The sequence below is a fragment of the Zingiber officinale genome, chromosome 4A (assembly GCF_018446385.1).
Source record: "Zingiber officinale cultivar Zhangliang chromosome 4A, Zo_v1.1, whole genome shotgun sequence".
In the NCBI taxonomy this organism is placed as follows: Eukaryota; Viridiplantae; Streptophyta; class Magnoliopsida; order Zingiberales; family Zingiberaceae; genus Zingiber; species Zingiber officinale.
This window is the reverse complement of record NC_055992.1, coordinates 59,107,133-59,127,856: the sequence shown is the minus strand read 5'-3', so window position 1 is coordinate 59,127,856 and position 20,724 is coordinate 59,107,133. Positions and strand designations below refer to the sequence as shown.

The 20,724-nt window shown below is 34.9% G+C and overlaps 1 protein-coding gene across 2 annotated transcripts in view; it reads right to left on the bottom strand.

Moving 5' to 3' along the window:
• Positions 1 to 20,724, bottom strand: part of LOC121969946 — a 68,975-nt gene that overhangs the window by 6,077 nt on the left and 42,174 nt on the right. The window contains exons 10-11 of one of the 2 annotated variants that reach the window (XR_006108740.1): positions 17,867 to 18,155; positions 10,611 to 10,781 (exon numbers count right to left, since the gene is read on the bottom strand). Coding sequence is in view for 1 of the 2 variants with exons in the window: in XM_042520280.1 (XP_042376214.1) it covers positions 10,611 to 10,781; positions 17,945 to 18,155 (382 nt within the window). In the remaining variant the exon portion in view is untranslated. The remainder of the gene's footprint in view (positions 1 to 10,610; positions 10,782 to 17,866; positions 18,156 to 20,724) is intronic. The other variant, XM_042520280.1, reaches the window with a different exon arrangement.

Sequence of the window (20,724 nt, the reverse complement as noted above, 5' to 3'; positions counted from 1 at the left end):
AGGCATTAAGATCTATAAAGATATATCTAAGAGATTGTTGGGCTTGAGTCACATATATTGACAAAGTGTTTAATCGTTTTGCCATACAGAATTCTAAGAGCGGATTCTTGCGAATGTTATATGGAGTGAGCCTTTACTCAATGCTCCTCTTCTAAAGAGGAGAGGGATCATATGGATAAGATTCCTTATACATCTGTTATTGGATCTATCATGCATGTCAATTTTATGTACTCATCCTGATGTCTCATATGCATTAAGCATGACGAGCAGATACTAGTCTGATCTGGGTGAAAGTCATTAGACAATCGTCAAGAATATTCTTAAGTACTTAAGATGAATTCAAGATTATTTCTTGATATATGGAGGAGACGAGGAGCTCGTTGTAAAGGGTTACAACGATACTAGCTTCCAAACCGCCAAGGATGATTCAAGATCGTAGTCAACTAGTCAAGGTATGTGTTTTGCTTAAATGGTGGTGTTGTGAACTAGAAGAGTTCAAAGCAAGACATAGTTATTGATTTTACCACAAAGGCCAAGTATGTTGTTGCTTCTAATTTATCAAAAGAGGCTATTTGAATCAGAAAGTTTATAACAGAACTTGGTGCAGTTCTTAGCATAGCTAACCCAATAGACCTCTATTGTGATAATAACGGAGCTATTGCAAAGGCTAAGGAACCTAGGTCTTATCAGCGATCCAAACACATACTTCGGCGATTCCATCTAATTTGAGAGATTATCAATAGAGGAGATGTGAAAATATGTAAAGTACTGACAGATGATAATATTGTTGACCCATTAAACAAGGCTTTGTCACAAAAAAAGCATGATAATCACACTAGGTCACTTGGTATTAGATAGTTCAGTGATTTGTTCTAATGCTAGTGGGAGATTGTTATCATGAGATGATTGATATGGGACTATTGTATCATATTTTTAATAAAAGACAATATTTTGTGTTTATTATATTTATTTATTAAAAGACAATATTTTTTGTTTATTATATTTATTTATATATGTTCAGATCTAAATAAATATAATAATGTCCTACAGTAGTAGGTTCTGTTTTATAGCATATCAATTAGTGAATTGATTGTGAGAAACTATATATATATAGAAAACCACTCTCAATTATTCCTAGTTAAGTATTTATATATAAGGACAATATATTGCGACTAGCATGTAGGTTAACTGATAACTTAATCTCAAGTAATGAATATAAGATATCAAGTTGACACATAAGTATATATTAGAGAATATGTACTAAATTGACCGACTACGAGAATATTTCATGTGTTAGGATCAAAAGAATTTAGATATTTCTACAATGGTACGATATTGTCCGCTTTAGGCCTAAACTATCATGGTTTTGCTTTTGGACTCTACCCAAAAGGCCTCATACCAATGGAGATATCTTCCCCTTATAAGTTCATGATTCTTTTTATGTGTTTTTAAAATGGGACTTTGTTTGCAACCATTGCAATCCAACATAATGGATTAGATTATTATATGAGTATCATAAACATTCTCATAGTAACTATTAGTATAGATAATCCTTTGACCTAAAGTCACTATAGTTCCCTACATAAGAAGTTGTATACTTTAGTATCAACAAACATCACCTCTAACAAGGTTGATTATAAAGTCATTCACTGGGTATGCAATGAGTTATACAGAGGGATGTAAGTGATGTAATTAGAATATCCCTTTCATATCACGGAAGTGATATCCGTGAGCCTCTTGATTAAGTAGGACTACTGATGCATAGTCATGCTCAAATAAGTCAATATAAGATATTGAATTTATTTGGTTAAGTCTACTTAGAGATCAAGAAACATATAGATTGATGAGAGGATGACATGATCTATATCTCATAAATCAATCTAGATACATGGACAAAAAGACTACTTATACATTAAAAAACAAGTTAGGTTGGATCTATGACATTCTCGTTACTTGGATAGTCATAATGCATTGCAAGATGTCACTCATCACTTAGGTCTTTAAAATGTGATTTTAAAGTCACTAATGTTACGAGAATCTATTAGGTAACACACAGACAACATATCAATTTTAAAGTTTATTTTATTTTAGTATGACTAAATTAAAGTGGGTTTAAGCTTTAAGTCTAAAATTAGTTTCAGATTTTAAACTTGTTAGATTAATGGTGGTGCTTCGTTTAAGGGAAGGATTGTTGGGAATACAATCAAAGTCCCACATTAGTCTAATTGGATCTTATTGGATTACTGGGTTAATCTAATATTTATTTGTGTTTTTCAAATAAACCCAAACTACGCCCACATTATTAGATAATGTCTTAGTATGATAAGATTTGACCACGTTATTAGATAAAGTCTTATTAGATAAGACTTGATCACGTTTTTATAAAGTCTTATTAGATAAGACTTAGCGATGGCGAACATGTCTTATCTAATAAGATAACCCTAAAAGTTATGGTTTTATCTAAACTTATATATATTCATGGTAGCTAGCACTACGATATAGATATATCATGATTCTCCAATTGTGCTCGTGAGACAAGTAACGGTTATGCTCGTATGGATACCGCTAAAGGAGTGAACGTATATTGATTGTGCTAAAATCACCAATTTTATGCATCAAGAGGTAACATTATTTCCAAACTAACGATGTAACTTGAATTCGCATGGATCGCTAGTGGGTTCTCTTTTCCATTACATTTAATTTTAATGTTTTATTTTGCTATGGAACCCAACAGAAGATATGACTGGGAGCCTACCAAACTGTTGAGTGCTAAACTTCAAACGTGGACTGCAACTTCAACTCAGTTAAACCTCTAAAACTCTGTAAGAAAACTATGAATACATTGACACAGTTAATGGACAGTTCCACATTCCACAAAAGGAAATATAGATCAATAAACAATTCTCATAAATGACTGCTGGTTGTCACTCTAACACTGTCTTAAAACTGAAAAAGTAACTCAAAGTACAAAACCAAAAGAGTTAGTAGGGTATGTTTTAGAATTTGATATTCACATGTTTTCGGTATAGTTGCATATTTTGAAGATCGAATCCTGAGTGATCTTTTTCAAGGTAATTCTCAGAGCAAGGTATTAGAGTCAAGAGAATTGTTGACTTTTTTTTTAACTGATGTTAGGGCAAACACAATTAAAGGAAGATAAGAGGATGAAGGAGAGGATAAACATTATGGTAAATTTTGGTCCTCTTGTTGGGGTCTAAAGTATCACCAAGAGCAGGCGAGCTGCTGCTGTATTGGTCATCAGAACAAGGGAGAGAAGAGGACAAAGTAGAGAGTGAACAAAAGGTAAAATCTTGGTCCTCTTGTTGCAAGAAGGGATATTTATAGGCATGTAAGGATCGTGGGAAGTGTATGGTTTCCTGCAAATCCAACCACGCAAGATGCAAGTGGGCCTAACATTCTATCTTCCCTATTAGTGTGGTTGTACCGGGTTCTGATGGGCTGGGTTAGGCCCTGGTCAATTAAGGGTATGGTTAGGTGCATCTCAGCCCATGAACAACCAAGAAGATCATGTAGCTCCAATGAAGGGTAGATCTCCATGCATCAGGGGGTTAACTTCAGAGTAAGGGGATTACCAAGAAGATTATGTAGCTCAATACGTAGCTTGCCTCACTTTCTAGAGAATCTCACTTTTGTTGTCAACCAAATGAGGGAGTCTCACCTATCAGTGGTTATCTGATGGCAGAGGTGGCCCAGGTTTTGAGTTGCATGATAGATGAATAGACCTCAGCCTCTAAGTTACTTCTGGAATGAACAGAGGGATAGGAGAAGAGGGCATCTTAATAGGACATAGCTGAAGAAGATGCTATGCCTTATTTATAGAAGCAAGCAAACTGGAGCAGTAGCCAAATATATCCTTCAAGCAAGTCGGTCATGGCATTGTACGCTTAGTCTTCAACTCAAATTTAGATGTTCAAAGTCACAATTATCATTTTGATTTGCAGTAATCTCAGACTTGGTTCTCCCACATCCAACAAACATCATGAAAGTTTGATAAGTTTGAGATTCAACGTCATAAGCCTTGGAATTATTTTTTTTAAAAAGTGTAAACATGGAGTCAAAAGTTCAAGATGGAAGTTCCTCTCTTTCATCGAGATATCTTTGTAGTCTTCAATCTGTAAGTCTCCTTCTCCCCTCAAGTTTATTTCCTCTCTTAGAGAGAGAGATCACGAAGAGATATTTAAGCTTTTATGATTTCATTGTGATTCTTGTTGAGAAGGTTAGTTTCTAGGGTTGATATTATATTTTTCATGCTCAATAAAGAGCTTTCTAGCTTTAGTCCATTCTTGAACAATCTTGTTAGGGTTTGCTCTATTACCCTAGTGTGAAGGGGTGGTTTAGTGTTTTTTGATTTGTGAGAAAGTCACAACAAGGCAAAAGGACTGAAGAATAGGACTCCAATGTATATATTTACTTTTACATCTTTTCATATGTTATTTTTTATGATCTAAATGGCACACTCCGTTTATGATATATATATCCAGCATTTGAAATGTCGTTTCGTACCACCTGGCACGAATTTTATTAATTTAAAGAATTTCCAAGAAGGATGTACGGAGGATGTGTGATATTTCTATGAGCCTTTTATAAATCGTAATTAAATTATCCTAATAAAATATATAAAAAATATATTTAAAATTAAAATAAATTAAATAAATTTTATTAATTAATATTCTGAAAAAATAATATTTTAAATTTCATTTAAAAATTTAAAAAAATATATAATAATTCTTATTTATATTCTAATATATTTTTTATTATTTTAAATTTCATTTAAATTTCCAAAAAAAATCTAAAAAAATTTAAAAAAATCTAAAAAAAATTAAAAAATTCTAATAAATTATATTTATATTCTGATATTTTTTTAAAAAAGTTTACTTGATATTTTTTAGTATTTAAAATATATATTATTTAATTAATAATTAAATAAATGAATAAATAGTTAATTTATATAATTATTATTAATATAAAGTAATATCTTGTATTAATTTATATACTTATTATTATTATTATTATTATTATAAATATTCCCATTTTAATTTGAATTATTAATATATCAATTCTATTTAAATTATTTTTTTAAATTATTTTTTCTAATAATATTAAATTATTCAATAATTGAGAACTTATAATAAATCAATATACAACTTATTTTTATATATATAATAAACATATTTATCTTATAATTACTATAGATAAATAAAAAATACCGAAACTGTATCGAAATTTTAAACCTTGTATATATCATGACGTGAGTTTATTATATAAACAACAACATGAATTATTACCCTGACTCGTTTCTCCTCATGGAGCGATCAACATCTTCAGGTCGCAGCCTCTATGAATTGGTCTCTATCATCTCTTTTTCTATTATCTTTTGCTGAGGACAGTAACTCTAATCTCAATGGTAGATCCACTACCTTAGCGGCCCCCTTAATGTCGACCCGACGGATATAGAGGGAGGTACATGCAGGTACACAGGCCATAGGTGCATGGTGGGGTAAACCCTAGGTCATCGGTTCTTGAGAATCGACCCCTGAACATTACGAGATATCATGCGTCCACCATTTACGCTACACCTTGGGGCCACTAACTCTAATCTCAAGATAAAGAGAATCTCCAACTATGATCTATGGGCAAGATGCCCATTAATTAAACATTTGCTTTCCCCATAGTTGATCTATGATTACTAAAAATTTGATACATTACATAACTCATCAAAATGTCATAAGCATAAGTGAATTATTAGTATCATCCTATTATCTCACATTTTTGGTTGGAAAATCATGCAAGTCATTGTGAGATAAGGTATAATGGTAACCTTTACTTAGCCCCCGGTGATCATGACTTTTTATCAAGGCTAAGTGTTCCCCCTTAAGGTCTCAAGTCAACCATCTTTCAAGTATTTGAATTATGATTTCTATGGTTGACTTGACCTAAAATCCTCTAACCCTTGAGAATTGATTTTGGTATCCAACAGAAATTCTTTCTAATTGGGTTAACCAAATATTCCTTGAGGATCCATTTTCTATCTATGGTCTTGGTTTTTTATTGTCCCCTAGCAAGTAAACAATGGTAGGTCTTTTCATTATTTGGTTCATTGTATCCTAACCCATTTTTCTTAAAACTTGTCCTTTGGCTCCCAATGATCATATTTAGGGTTTTAGAGCCAATTTCAAATTTCCTAAGGGCATTGGTAAAGTATTCTACATTTTCCCTTAATTTCCTATTTTCTTCTTCTAAACATAAATCATTTGAAGAATTAGAAGAAGCAAGCATATTGTTGTCCTTAGAGCACATGGATTCTAATCTTGCTTCAAGCATGCAAATATCATTTTTCAAGGATTTATTTTTCCTTTTAGCTTTAAACAAATCATCATTTGTACTTGAAATAATTTTGATTAAATTATGAGGAGGAAGATTATGTACCTCACTTACCGAGAAGTCCGAATCTGAAGTTTGACCTCCTCCTTCACTTGAGCTCCCTTCTTCATCTTCACTTGAGCTCTTTCCCTCTTCATTTTCGGATGAGGTGGAGGCTATATCATCAATTCCCATTAGAACAAAATTGACTACATGATGCTCTTCTTCCTCCGAAGATAATGAAGGATCATCCCATGTTGCTTTTAGGTTTTGAGCCGTCTTCCCCTTTTCTTTTGTCTTCTTCTCCTCCCTCTTCTTCCCTTCTTCTTCCAGAGAGGACAATAATCTCTTATGTGTCCCTCTCCCTGGCAATTGTAGCAAATTACCCTCCTTGTTCTACTTTTGCTTCTTGAGCTTTTCCTAGCATGAGATTTGTTAGTAGAAAACTTTTTAAATGCCCTTCTCATTTTTCTTACCATATACGCCTCTTGATCATTATCCATTGAGGCGCTTGATTCTTCGGTGTCGGAGGATGGTGGGGATGAAGACTTCTTCTTCTTACCCTTTTCCTTGTTTGCCACAAGGGCTACTCCTCTTGATCTATGAGTTTCTCCATCTAATCCTTCAACTCTTGTTTCGTGGAGCTCCATTGTTGAGAAGAGTTCATCTAGAGAGGATTTCTCCTTTGATATGTAGTATGAATCTACAATGGAGCTCCAAATTGTGGTTCTTGGGAAAGCATCTAGGGCTTTCATCATCATGTCTCGATTTGAAAGTGTCTCACATACACTTGTTAGTCCATTAATAATTTCCTTAATTCTAGAATGTAAAATTGATACCTTTTCTCCTTTCTCAAGCTTGATATTGTTGAGTTGAGTTCGAAGGAGGTCTCTTCTTGCCAATTTTGCTTCCGATGTCCCTTCATGAAGCTCCACTAGGTTTTCCCATAACTCCTTGGCGCTTGAGTAGGTTCCAACCCTTGTTACTTCTTGTTGGAGAAGAACATTTAGTAGATGATGGATTGCCTTGGAATTTGCTAGATGCTCTTCTTTTTGCCTTTTGGTCTATCTTGTTATGTCAATTGTCTCATTGTGTTTATCCTTGGGCTCTTCAAAACCACTTCTCATGATTAGCATAATGTCAAAATCGGTATTGAAAAATACCTCCATTCTCTTCTTCCACCAAGAGAAGTCGCCTTCGAATTTGGGTGGTTGAATGTTTGAGCCGACCATTTTGATGAATGCTCTTCTCGGCGAGTAGTCCGTTGAAGGGCAACCTTGCTCTGATACCAATTGTAGGAGGATCGGTGATCGGCTTGAAGGAGGGTTGGATAGCTAGGCCACCCCCAAATCGATTTCTTCTCTACAAGAATGTTAATACGCAGCGGAATACACTAAACAAAACAATGAAAGCAATCAAGGAAAAATACAAACGCTAACAAGCTCGATGTAACGTGGTTCGGAGATTGCTTACTCCTACTCCATGACGTGTCCTTGAGGTGGACGAGCCCTTGATCCTTCAGTGGATCAGTCCCCGACAATCTCCGACTAGAGCTTCTCCTTCTTGGTGGAGCAAACCTCTCACAAAGAATCTCTCCCTCTTTACAAGATGAAGTTTAGGTTTAGGAGGAAGAGAGTAAACTTTGGAAGCTTTGGGCAGAGACTAGAAGTTATTCAATGTGCATGAGTAACCTTCTTCATGCCCCAAAACTCCCCTTAAATAAGAGGAGAGAGTTGATCACTAATCAACTCAAACCTGACACCAGTCAACTGGTCCACACACCAATCGACTGATGTGCCATTGGACATACCCAACGGCTCTCTTCAGAAAGCCAATTTCTGCCAACGGCCATATACTAGTCGACTGGTCCCTGTAGTCGACAAGCACAGAATCATTCTGTGCATTCTGTGAAATAGGATCAGTCGACTGGTCATTGGACCAGTCGACTGGTCCAGTACATTCTCACACACTCATCCTCAGAGTCGCCTTTGAAGTCCTCTTCCTCGGCCTTCGTCCCTCAGATGCACCCGAGCCCGCGGCTCCTCTCCGTGCCATCCTTCACGTTGCCTTGAAGTCCACTTCCCTCGGCTCCACTCCATTGCTCCTCGTCCGGCAGTCCCTCGGATGTTTTCGACACCATCCTTCACCGACTCAAAGATCTGAGCACTTGGATGAGCTTTCCATACTTGACCGCACCAAGTTCCTCATGTGTTTCTCCAAGTCCTGCACGACTTAAACACATATCAAATACATATGAAAGTCTAACTTAAACTCTTTGACACACACATCAAAACCTAGGTCGATTGCACCAACAAAAGTGACATGAGTGCCACTGCAATGCAATCCCTAACTCCAACCACAAATGCAGCTGGGTGGAATAGTGATGCTTAACCATGGGGATTAATTGTAGGTTCAGCGGAGGCCGGCAAGAGGGGGGTGAATTGCTCCTGAAAAATTAAAACTATACCCTCCTCGGAATTCAACTCAAAAATAAAAGCAGTAAAATAATAGCAACTAAATTAAGGAGACAGAAAATAAATCAGAAACAGAATTTAACCTGGTTACAACCAAGAGGGTTGTTAATCCAGGGCGATGAAAGACGCACTAACAAAAATCTCCTTCTCTGAAGGCGAAGAAGCTTTTTACACTTTTGGAAGCTCACTAGTTGCTTAGGAATTGCTTACAGTATTGATTGCTTGAGTTGTATTGAATTCCTAGCTCCAGGGGCCTTTAAATAGCCTCTGGAAATCTGATCTCGAGGGTCCAAGGCGCCTCCAATAGAGGTCCAAGGCACCTCCAGAAGGGTGGATAAAACTTTATCCATAGCTCAACGTTCAATTTGCCGGGTCGAGGCGCCTTCAACGGTGGAAGGCGCCCTAAGCTGGAGGCGCCTCCAAGCCTGATCGAGCTGCGTCTTCCGCTCGACTTCTTGCGCTCCTAAGCTCCTGTGCAATCAGACACAGGGATTAAACACAAAGCAGGACCTAACCAACTTGGTTGATCACATCAAAACTACCACGGGGTCCAACATTAATGTGCTTCGTTAGACAACAAGAATGCTCAAAAGAGAAAAAAAAAACTAATAAGAGAAGATTGAAATCAAACATAACGATATAACTAGTCCAAATTAGGTGATTCTGTGAATTGGCTCCCATCGTACATAACTTGTTAGCTACCAGAGTTATGATGTTGCATGACATAAGAAATTATATTCATATGAATAAGAGAAGGCAGATTAGGCAATGTTACACTAAAATCAATTTGGTTTCCGATAAAACATAAGTTTCCTTCCCATAAAACATGTTGTCAAGTAGCAGGACAGAGGTGTTGCAAGCGACAATGAATATAATTACTCTAAACTATAAAGGCTGATCATAAAGTGACCAACCACAGTAAGACTACGTAGAGAACATATTGTTTGACAAAGGCATTCTCAGACTATTTATAGCATGTGCATAGGAATGCAAAATTTTATTTTAAACAATTAAAGGTTTTAAACAAGTAAAAATAGAATATAGATTTTAAATTTAGTAGTAGTAAACATAACAAAAACAATTGTTAAAATGAGAGATGACGTGTTACTCATAACTGAGAGTTTTTTTAAGTATCTAGGTTCCTTTTTGCAAAAGGATGATAAAGATATTTTATATAACATACAAACAGAATGGTTGAAATGGAGGGGAGGCACATCTAAAATTTAAAGGGAAGTTTCACAAAATAACAATTAAACCTTCTATATTTTATAAAGAAAAATGTTGGTTTATGACTCAAGCATACAAACAAAGATGAAAGTCGCAGAGATAAGGATATTAAGGTAGATATGTGGATATACGAACACGTTAAAAAATGAGAATATAGAGAAAGTCGAAATTGCACTATTGAGGGAATTTCGAGAGATGCTTCTAAGATAGTACCACTATATATTTAGGCAACCAAAAATGTCCCGGTTAGACAATGTAAAACCATGAAAAATATGCACATCAATCAAGGAAGAGGGACCAAAAAAGACTTGATTAACAATGATAAAATAAGATAAAATTCAGTTAAATTTCGATGAGGATATATTAGGGATCGAGCCCGATATAAAAGGATCCATATAGCCAAATATACTTAATGAGAAAAAGGTTTGATTGTTATTTATTGGTAAGCAATTAAAATTGAAATCCTCACAAGTACATCGTATAAAAGTCTGACTTGTAAGTACTGAAGCTTCAAATGAAACAACATACCTGCTCTGTTTCATACACAAGAAAATTGTCAATCACTTTTCGAAAATCATCATCCAGAATGTAGTGGCAGCTGAATGTGGTAACTGGAAGATAACCACGCTGAATTTTATGTTCTCCTTGAGCTCCCGCCTCCACTTTGCTCAAGTTCAACTCAATAGCAGCTTCAATTGCCTAGAAGAAAATTCATCTTACATGATTTAGGCATCGCATGACAAACACAATGGACATTTAATTAAAAGAGGGCATAACAGTAAATTTGTTTTGACACTTTTTCTGCAAGGATAACTCACAACCAACCTGTAAATGTAAGAGAATGGTTCACAATTGAACCAACACTACAACTGTAAACAAGCATGATGTCCATTTGCTATTTGGTACATACATGTATTACCAACTTCATAAGTGTACAGATAAACAAATATAATTTAGCCATTCTATAGAAGTGATAATTTAGGTATTCTATGGAAGTGATCCTGTAATGCCCCAAGTAGGTTTCTATGGTCATAGGCAAGGCATGACACACACGATGGCCACATGATAATTTATCTCGGTATCTACTAAGTCAACCAACCACTCCACAAAGAACCACATAAACTATTTTTAAAACTCTCAACAATACAAACCCATAAGAAAAAATCTAACTTACATAATTACCAAAAATCTTACATTGTTAGTGAAAAGGAAATAACAATATGAAAAATAAAATGAATAAAGGACTCCAACTCGACTAAACAACAAATAAATGGTAATAAAAAACAAAAAGTCTAAAATCCTCAGAAAATATTGCAGAATATCCTTAGAGCATCCACTTTGTTATGGTAACTCACCAAGACCTAAATTAGCATCCACTTGCAATCTTGGAGTAGCAAGGAAAGAAAGGAAAACTAAGCAAGTCAAGCAACATGATGAATGACGATAAGGTAAACAATTAAAAATTATCCCTGCAATGAACTGCAAGTAAATAACTACTACCTGCCAAAAGAAAATACATCATCACAATCTACAAACACACAATTAATGTAAACTACAATTTACCAATCGAACAAGTTTAGACCAATTCACTAGGCATGAACTCTTACATTTGTTATGACCAAAAGAATTTAGATATCTCCACAATGGTATGATATTGCCCATTTTGGACCTAAGCCCTCATGGTTTTATTTTTGGACTCTACCCAAAAGGTCTCATACCAATGGCGATATCTTTTCCTTATAAGTTCATGATCATTTTTATGTGTTTTCAATGTGGGACTTTGTTTGCAAGTATTGCAACTCAATAATCCCCCCCAAACAAAGGCTACCCCCTCAAGCATATCTACTTGATATCATCTGATCCTTGACCCATCAGGATTTTCCTATCCCTCGATCCAACTGACCTACTAAGACTTCCTTGCCCCTCAGTCTAACCGACTTACTAGGTCTTCCTTGACTAGCTGTAACTAGGACTTCTTTGCATCATGTCTGGTCATCTTGATCCAGACATGGGAGCTTCATTAAAGGTCAATATTCCACCCACATGGCTCAATTGGACCATGGATCTTGTGCACAGTCGGTTGCTAGTCCTTTTGGCAGACCGAGCTACCAATTGTTAGTATCAAAAGAATTTAGATATCTCTACAATGGTATGATATTATTCACTTTGGGCCTAAGCCCTCATGATTTTGCTTTTAGGCTCTACCCAAAAGGTTTCATACCAATGGAGATATCTTTCCCCTATACATTCATGATCATTTACATGTGTTTTCAACGTTTATTCCTCTTATTTGTTTGTTTTACAAGCGCGTGAATATAAGAGGAATTATGGTCCAACTACTTGAAATATTCCATCTTTGCATGTTGCATGCAAAAGCTATGTTCCGCGCATTCAAGCAAGCTGTCGGGGGTTGTAGTTCTTTGTAATTGTCGAGTAGTGCAGCAAGGGCCAAACCAGCCTCTTGAACCTCAATTAGCCTCTTCGTGTAGTAGCTACCCTTGTTGTGATGTGCTAAAAGTGCTCTACATTCAGTGTCTCAGATCATCCTTCAAAAGCTTCAAGATCTGCTTGAGACGAAATTGAGCAATCATTGTACACTGCTCATTACTTTCAACAAGCTGTGGAAAAGTATCATGCTTTTCCCACATGTTAAAAAACTTAAACAACTTAAGAAAATAGTTGTCACCGTCCAGAGTAGACACTATGCAAGTCGAGTTATCAAATAGACAGCCTGGTGGAATGAAATTTGCAAAGCTACCTAGCTCAGTCTCCAATCAAGGTTTATTGATCAAAGCCCTATCTAACTTGTTGCAGATATGCTCATTTGTCCATGTATACCTACAGCACATGTAGATCAGATCTTTGAAACTCACAAGAGGACACAAGTCCGAAAATCAGCAATGCTATATTGCGTGATCAGAATACCACCACATTCGTCTTTGGTTGAGAGAAAAGTGTTAAAACCTCCCAATACAAGCCAAGGACATTCCATATTCGTAGTTATGTTCTGCAGCCTTCCCAAAATGCCTTCCGTCCAACTAAAGATAATTGCCCATAAATAAACGAGATTGCAAATACTCAGTGAGAGATCTTGCAAGTTACCAAGTAGTGTGCATATTGATCATGTCATTCGCACAACTCCAGGTTGACCTTTTGGTCGTCCCAAAGTAAGAGAATCCTACTTTGGCCTCCAAGGTTGTTCCTCTATGCCACTTGGAGATGTTGAAACCTCTACATCTTCAATTTTTGAAATTCGTGTCCAACACACCTAACACTCCTAGTTTATGGTTCCGAAAGAGACCTTCTACCCCTTTCTACTTGAGGCCCTTGTTGAGGCTGTCTAGAATTGACTTGCTTCTTCCCCACTTGCAATGCAATAATCTCATCTCGCCTAGATGTCCCTGGATGTACTTGCATGTTACCCTCATCATGTTGAACACCCTCCTCCTGTATAGCTTTACCTTTCCTTCTGGTCATGCGTAGGTATGCTTGTTGTGTCACATCTATAGGTTGCAGTTGATCGATCTCTATTTGGTTGCCCTCTACCTTATGCCTAGGGGATCCCTTTCTTCAAAATTGAACAATCCACATCCCCATCCCACCATCATTATTAAGGTCAAGACAGAAACAACCCTAACTCTCACTTTACTTAAATTATACTGGATTTTTTTTTAATTTATATGGCTGAAACCTATACTTATAGAATCAATATTTAAAAACTATTTTACTAACATTTTTTAAATAAAATCTTAACTGCATTAAAATCCAAATTTGTCGATCACACAAACATTTAAAACTCAATCTTCAAATAAAAATTCAACATTTTAACTTTCAAAAATATTCAACCCTCTTAATTTAAAAATCCTCTCATAAAAATTCATTTAACATAATTTTATGGAAATGCAAGGTCCTCAGGAGTGTAGTGCCATGCCCGGTCCAATCAAAAGTCAAAGCCTCTTGTCTCTATATTTTCATTACCTACAACCATTCAACTCTAATGAATCTAATGACTTAGCACATTCAAACCCTAATAGCAAATACATAAATATATAGTCACATGTATTTAAAAATATTTTAAATAAAAATACATTTAACTTTTATATCATTTGCATTTACATTCACATAAATATTTTGTAACCGGACTCCCTTTGGGATTTTTTCCCTCGCGGTATTCCCATTAATCATTTTGTAAGTTCATCGGAGTTCAACAACCACTTCTTCGTCGCATCCCTTTGGGCTATATATGAGAATCCGATATTGGGTTCCCTCTGGGGCCTTTTCCCATAACCGAGCTTCCTATAGGGCCTTTTCCCTCTCAGTATTTCCATTAATCATTTTTTTTAAGTTCACCGCCCGCGTTTTCGACGGATTCCTCACATATCCACTTTGTCAATCAATCACATTCCTCAAAAACATTTTTCTTTTCTTTTCCTTTCCTTTCTAAAAAGAAATTACTTTTTTCATCATTTTCATAAGCATGCATCTATACATTTCATACCGTTAACACATAGCTTTGAAACTTTGAAAACTTTTCATATAACCTTTCAAGCACTTATTATGGTTACTCGAGACATTGTCGTTACTTTTAACCTTTTCTTGAGACATAACTTTACTTAGTCACATCTAAACTTACCCGTTTTAGACTCTTACTGACTTAAAATTTAATAACTTTTTCCACAACTCGAACCGAGACACAACCAGACCTTTACTAACATCCTAAGACATGATTCAAACCCTAGGAATCCAACCCCAAGCTGCTGTAACCTACCTAGATTGAAACAACCCTTGGCTAAGCCCTAGTGTCCACGGCTCCTATCAGTCCTGAACCCCTCTAATGGCAGCAATGTCCCATGCAATCATAAACTTCAGCAAACAATCAAGAAAATTCAAGAATCTTTCAAAAAAACTCAGGAACTTCAAGAAACATAATCTTTATTCCACAAAAACGTGATTCCACACATTTTCATGCATAAACACAATAAACATACATACTATGATTTGAATGGTGCAAAAAGAAGGATTTAGAACGTGCCTTTGCATTTAAAACGCTAAAAATTCGAATACCGACACGAGGAGACGAAGAGGACGAACGGGGATCGACTTGACTTTGCTTTCTCCTCTCAAAACACATGATTTTTTCCTCTAAAATCTGTAGCAAGGGTCCCTAGATTCTCTTTTCTATTTTTTTTCCCAAAAATCGTCATCCAGGCTAGAGTTTAAGTCTTTTATGTTTAATGCAAGTCTAAGCTCACTAACCCATGTAAACTTAAGTTAACTAGGCCCATTTTTAATCTAATATTATGTTTAATATATATAAATTTCGAAATTATGGGTAAGTAAAAAGTAAAAGTCCTTTATTTTATCAAAATTCGGTTTCTCGAACTCAAAAATTCTTGGTTTGCAAATATATATAAAATCTATAAATTTTAGAAAGTTTCAACCTTAATTAAACATATTTTCGAGTTCAAAAAATAAATATTTTAAAAATATATATTTTTATCTCAATCATCCCGATCTTCTTTCTTCGATCAAGCATCGAATATTCGCCTAAAAATCCTCAACTTTGAAATCATGCAGAGTTACACAATTAATCATATACTCTTTTTTAAATATCATCTTTATTAAAATCATTTAATTAAATCAATTTAGCATATTTAATATTTTTATGCATGTGGTTTATGGGGACTTTTAAATTTTGGGGGTGTTATAGGACCACTGCCCGATGAGTCAAGCTGGTCAATTGCAAGTGAATTTCAACAACCTCCATGTCAAGGTATCAACACCACCACCCTCAATGAGTAGCTGCCCTAGGGCAGAGATTTTGTAGCAATTGTATCTATATCATTACCTCTGATCATTTGAAGTGACTAAGTCAACCCATATCACAAAGTTCTGAACAAGATTCTTTGTCAGCACTAGTTGTGGTCTCAATTGTTGAGACCCTTACACCGGTTGTTGACCACCAGTGATGTCACATTGTGAGTGATAGTGCCCCATATACCGGCAAGTTTGACAAAATTTGAATTTAGATTCATAGTGGATGGGAAGATCTACCACCATGCCTCCAGGGAGTGTTGTACGAATGACAACAGGTGGTTCTCTTGTTATGCCCACTTCCACAAGAACTCTGGCATAATTGATATGCTCCCATTTTCTTGTTAATTGGTCAGTGTATAATGGTCGGCCAATCAATGAGGCAAGCTTGCTCAATGCACTAAAGCGGGAGATCTGAAATTTGCACCCAAATCGAAAGATGAGGAAGCTCCTCCCTTTGAAAGAAGAATTCTTTCGATAAGTGCTTCAGTTACAGGGGGCATCCAAACTGCAATGGGGATACAAGAAACACACCTCATACAGAATTCCCTTTGTACAGGAAGGTTTCCAACCCACCACCTTGCAAACCTTAGAAAACCTCATGCTCAATGAAATCTCCATGCACACAGCCACCTCGATGTTGCAAACCAACACCTCCCTTCGTTAGAGAGAAGGGAGAGTTAGACTAGTTCTCTAAGAAGGTTTGTCATCGCCTCCTCCCTAGAGAGAAGGGAGGGTTTCTCTCTCTAAACATTACAAGCCCTCCCTTGTAAACTTCTTTGTGTATTCTATTTCCATACTGCAGCATTCGACAATGACACATACAAGTTATAAGATGGTATGGATAGATCATTTCCTTACTGATCTCAATTTTAGAAGCAACAAAGTAATAAATATATGCTATGGCAATTATATATTCATCTATTTGTAAATAATCTAATGTTTCATGAATCATTAAAAACATTAAAGTTGATGAAACTTCTTTGTTTATGTCCAAGAAGATTAGCACAGCATTAACATTTTAAAGAACGAATTGCTTTGACATTTTTACCATGCCTTTTCTTGTAACTTGTTTTATATTCCTACGTAGCAAATTGGATATCTAAATATTTACACTCTGGCTTGAGAGCAAGTGTTAGATAAAATAGGAATAAATTACTTCGGCATGACAAAGGTACAAAATGTTAAACCGTGTAGATGTTTCGATCTTTATCTAGAACGACATTTTTTGATATCATGCAGATGTTTCGATGCATAGTGCTTGTAGATTGGAGTAGAATAAAAAAAGAGATGAAGCATAAAAAGGAGTATGTGTCAAGTAGGTTTTAAATCTTGCACTATGCCGAGCAAAAGAGTCCAAATATATTATTCTGGTAAATTATCGAAACTCAATACCACTCTCTTTTGCTCCATCTCCTTTCTCCTTCAATCTCCAATTTATTACCGACATCATGCATCAGAGCATCGACACGATATAGGAATTGGAACAATACCAATCCAATCAAAAATTGAAACTACGACACAGCTCAAGATTTTAAACCTTAATATCGAGTGATATCGAGTTTCAGTGATTCGATACCATACAAGATTTCAAATCATGGTCATAACATAGCTTAGTCTAATGCACTAATCTTAAACAAGTTAACTAATCTAGGGTTTTTTAATACATAAGTTGTATAACCATTTTAATATACAATAAGATAACTAACTTTTAACTCCTGTCGTTATTTGTCATCAAAGAAACTCAATTATCATATCTTTTAAAGGTTTTGTTTAACTAATGAAGAAAGTTTATTGGTTCAATATTCACAGAAATCAGAGCTATTCAAAAGAATATTCCTTTCTTATTGAAAAGGGCAAATAATTCATACAAAGCAAGATAACTTGCAAAAATAATGAAAGAAAAGACTGTTGAATTTATAGTGAACACTGAACAACTCAACCAAAAAATAATGAGATCGAGAATTTATTATTTGCCTCTAGACTGATTGCTTCAAATGTCAAGGGAAGGCGACTAGCCTTTGCAAACACTGCTACAAAACGTTTACCTGATAGTAGCAGGCCTCAAAATGCAAATTTGGAAAATAAACGCGTGGTAGACAACCCCATAAGCGACCAAAAAGTGTGTCACCTCCAATAACGTTAAGAGCACCAGCAACAAGTTCACCCTCATCTTCAGCAACAATGAGCAATAGATGGTCTGTCAACTTTGATCCCAGCATGTGAAAGAAGTCCCTCGTGAGATAAGCACTACCCCATCTGAAGATAATTATGTCAAAAATGACGTCAAGGGATAATATTTCAAAGAGAAGAGTTGAGAATTCAGATTTTCAAATGTTTCCTTGCAAGAAGGAACTGTTTTATTTGAGAAGATAGCAATCTAACAGAAAATGTTAAAATTAAAAGAATATACAGTAATGGCTTTAAGTTTCGATCGATATTAGTCGGCACGGCTGAACCAATGCACATACACAGATGGTTCAACTCAAAATTTACCCAAAAAATATTCAATCACAACCATATAGGGCACAATGAACGTGGAAGAATCAGAGCTACAAATGACTTTTTCTGTTTTTAATAATTATTTATTTTATTTAATTAATTTAAAGAATTTCCAAGGAGCATGTGCGGAGGATGTGTGATATTTCTAGGAGCTTTTTATAAATCCTAATTAAATTATCCTAATAAAATATATAAAAAATATATTTAAAATTAAAATAAATTAAATAAATTTTATTAATTAATATTCTGAAAAAAATAATATTTTAAATTTCATTTAAAATTTTTACTATTTAAAATATATATTGTTTAATTAATAATTAATTAAATGAATCAACAGTTAATTTATATAATTATTATTAATATAAAGTAATATCTTGTATTAATTTATATACTTATTATTATTATTATTATTATTATTATTATTATTATAAATATTTCCATTTTAATTTGAATTATTAATATATCAATTCTATTTAAATAATTTTTTTAATTATTTTTTCTAACAATATTAAATTATTCAATAATTGAGAACTTATAATAAATCAATATACAACTTATTTTTATATACACAATAAACATATTTATCTTATAATTACTATAGATAAATAAAAAATACTGAAATTGTATCGGCACGGCACAATACGATACCGAAACCGTATCGTTCTGGTCTGAGACCAAAACCTCGGCACGGGTCGAAATTTTAAACCTTGGTTCCAACTTTAATCTACCAAAGTTGCTTGAATTCTTTTCCTGGAGACAAGTTATTAAGTCATTGGAAGGTTTAAGGTATGGAAACTATCCAATAATATTTCAACCTTTTCCAACAAGTAATTTTGGAATGAGGAGAACTCGATCAACAAGCAAACATTGGAGAGGAGCATCAAAGGCTCTCAGTTTTCCAATACTTCAGGAGGCAATTTTACCACTTTTAGTTGTTCCTTCTTTAGTAATGTTCTAAATTAATTTAGGCCATGACTTCAGTTTTTCCTTTCTACTTAAGAAGCTTGTACTGTAAAATGGTCTGGAATCCCATTTTCAAGGTTGGTTGGTTAACCTCTTGATTCATTTCAAACCCTCTTTCTTACCACTTGAGTTTGGTTAGGCATGGCAAACCTCTCTCTAATCTTGAGTGTGGCAGTCGCTAGTGGCAAGAGTTCTACCAGAAATCTACTCATTTTACTCGACTCCTTGAAAATAGGTCAATTCCCAATACTTGAGTTTGACAAGTTTATCTTATCACTTAATTTGAGGGAAAAACCTTCTCCTACCTCTTATCAACTTCCAAACTCTATTCCCTACAAATTCTACCCTCTTATCACTCAAGTTTCGCTTATCCTTGAAGGGTGGAATAGAAAATATTTGTTCCAAGTACTCTTTAACCAAACCAGCCAGCTTAAAAGTGCAGATAGGAAGTGGCCAAGGAACTACAACGGTAAGTTGATGAGCTCATTGCAAGTCCTAAGTCCATATTTCTGTCTGCTGTACTTGTTCCAGAGAAAGATGGCTATGAGGATGTGTGAGGATAACCAGGATAAGCATTTTTTTAATCATAATCCAACTCCAAAAATGAGACGTGCAATGTAAAGAACCAGGATAGAGATCGAGAAAAAAAACAATGGCAATAGGATGGGGAAGTCGACAAGAGGAAGAGGAAGGTTTTCCCTTCATAAGTGATAAAAGAAACTCTCCACACTGGTAGAACTCTCAGAACTTGTTTGTTATAATGTTAAAAAACAATCACATTCAAGATAAGAGAGTTTAGCCACACTTAAATTAGCTCGTCAAAAAAAAATTGACAAGAAGCACTCTAGAATGGTACTCCAAATTAGTACAAGCTTCTTAAATAGAAAGGAAAGATGAAAAATCACAGAAAAAAAAATAATTTAGAACATTAATAAATAGAACAACTAAAGTTGTCAAATTGGTTTCCAAAGTATAGAAAGTGAAAACATTTAATGCTCCTTTTTCAAATGTTTGCTTGTTGACCAAGTTACAACAACAACCAAGTCTTATTTCACTAAAGGGATCGGCTATATGGATCCTCCTATGTCATTGGACTCTATCCCCTACTAAACTTTTATCTATATTTAAATAAATTTTATCATATTTTATCATTGCTAATCAAGTCATTTTTGGTCTTCCTCTTTCTCATTTAATGTTCGTATTTATTCATATAGTCTAACTGAGTAAGTTATGGATAGAAATTTGAAGACCATATAGAAAAGCAATACATGTAGTTTAACATTTCCTATATTTTGGTTTGAATGATTGACTAGTAATCAAATATAAATTTAATAAGGGTTATAATTAAAAGTTTCATGGTTAG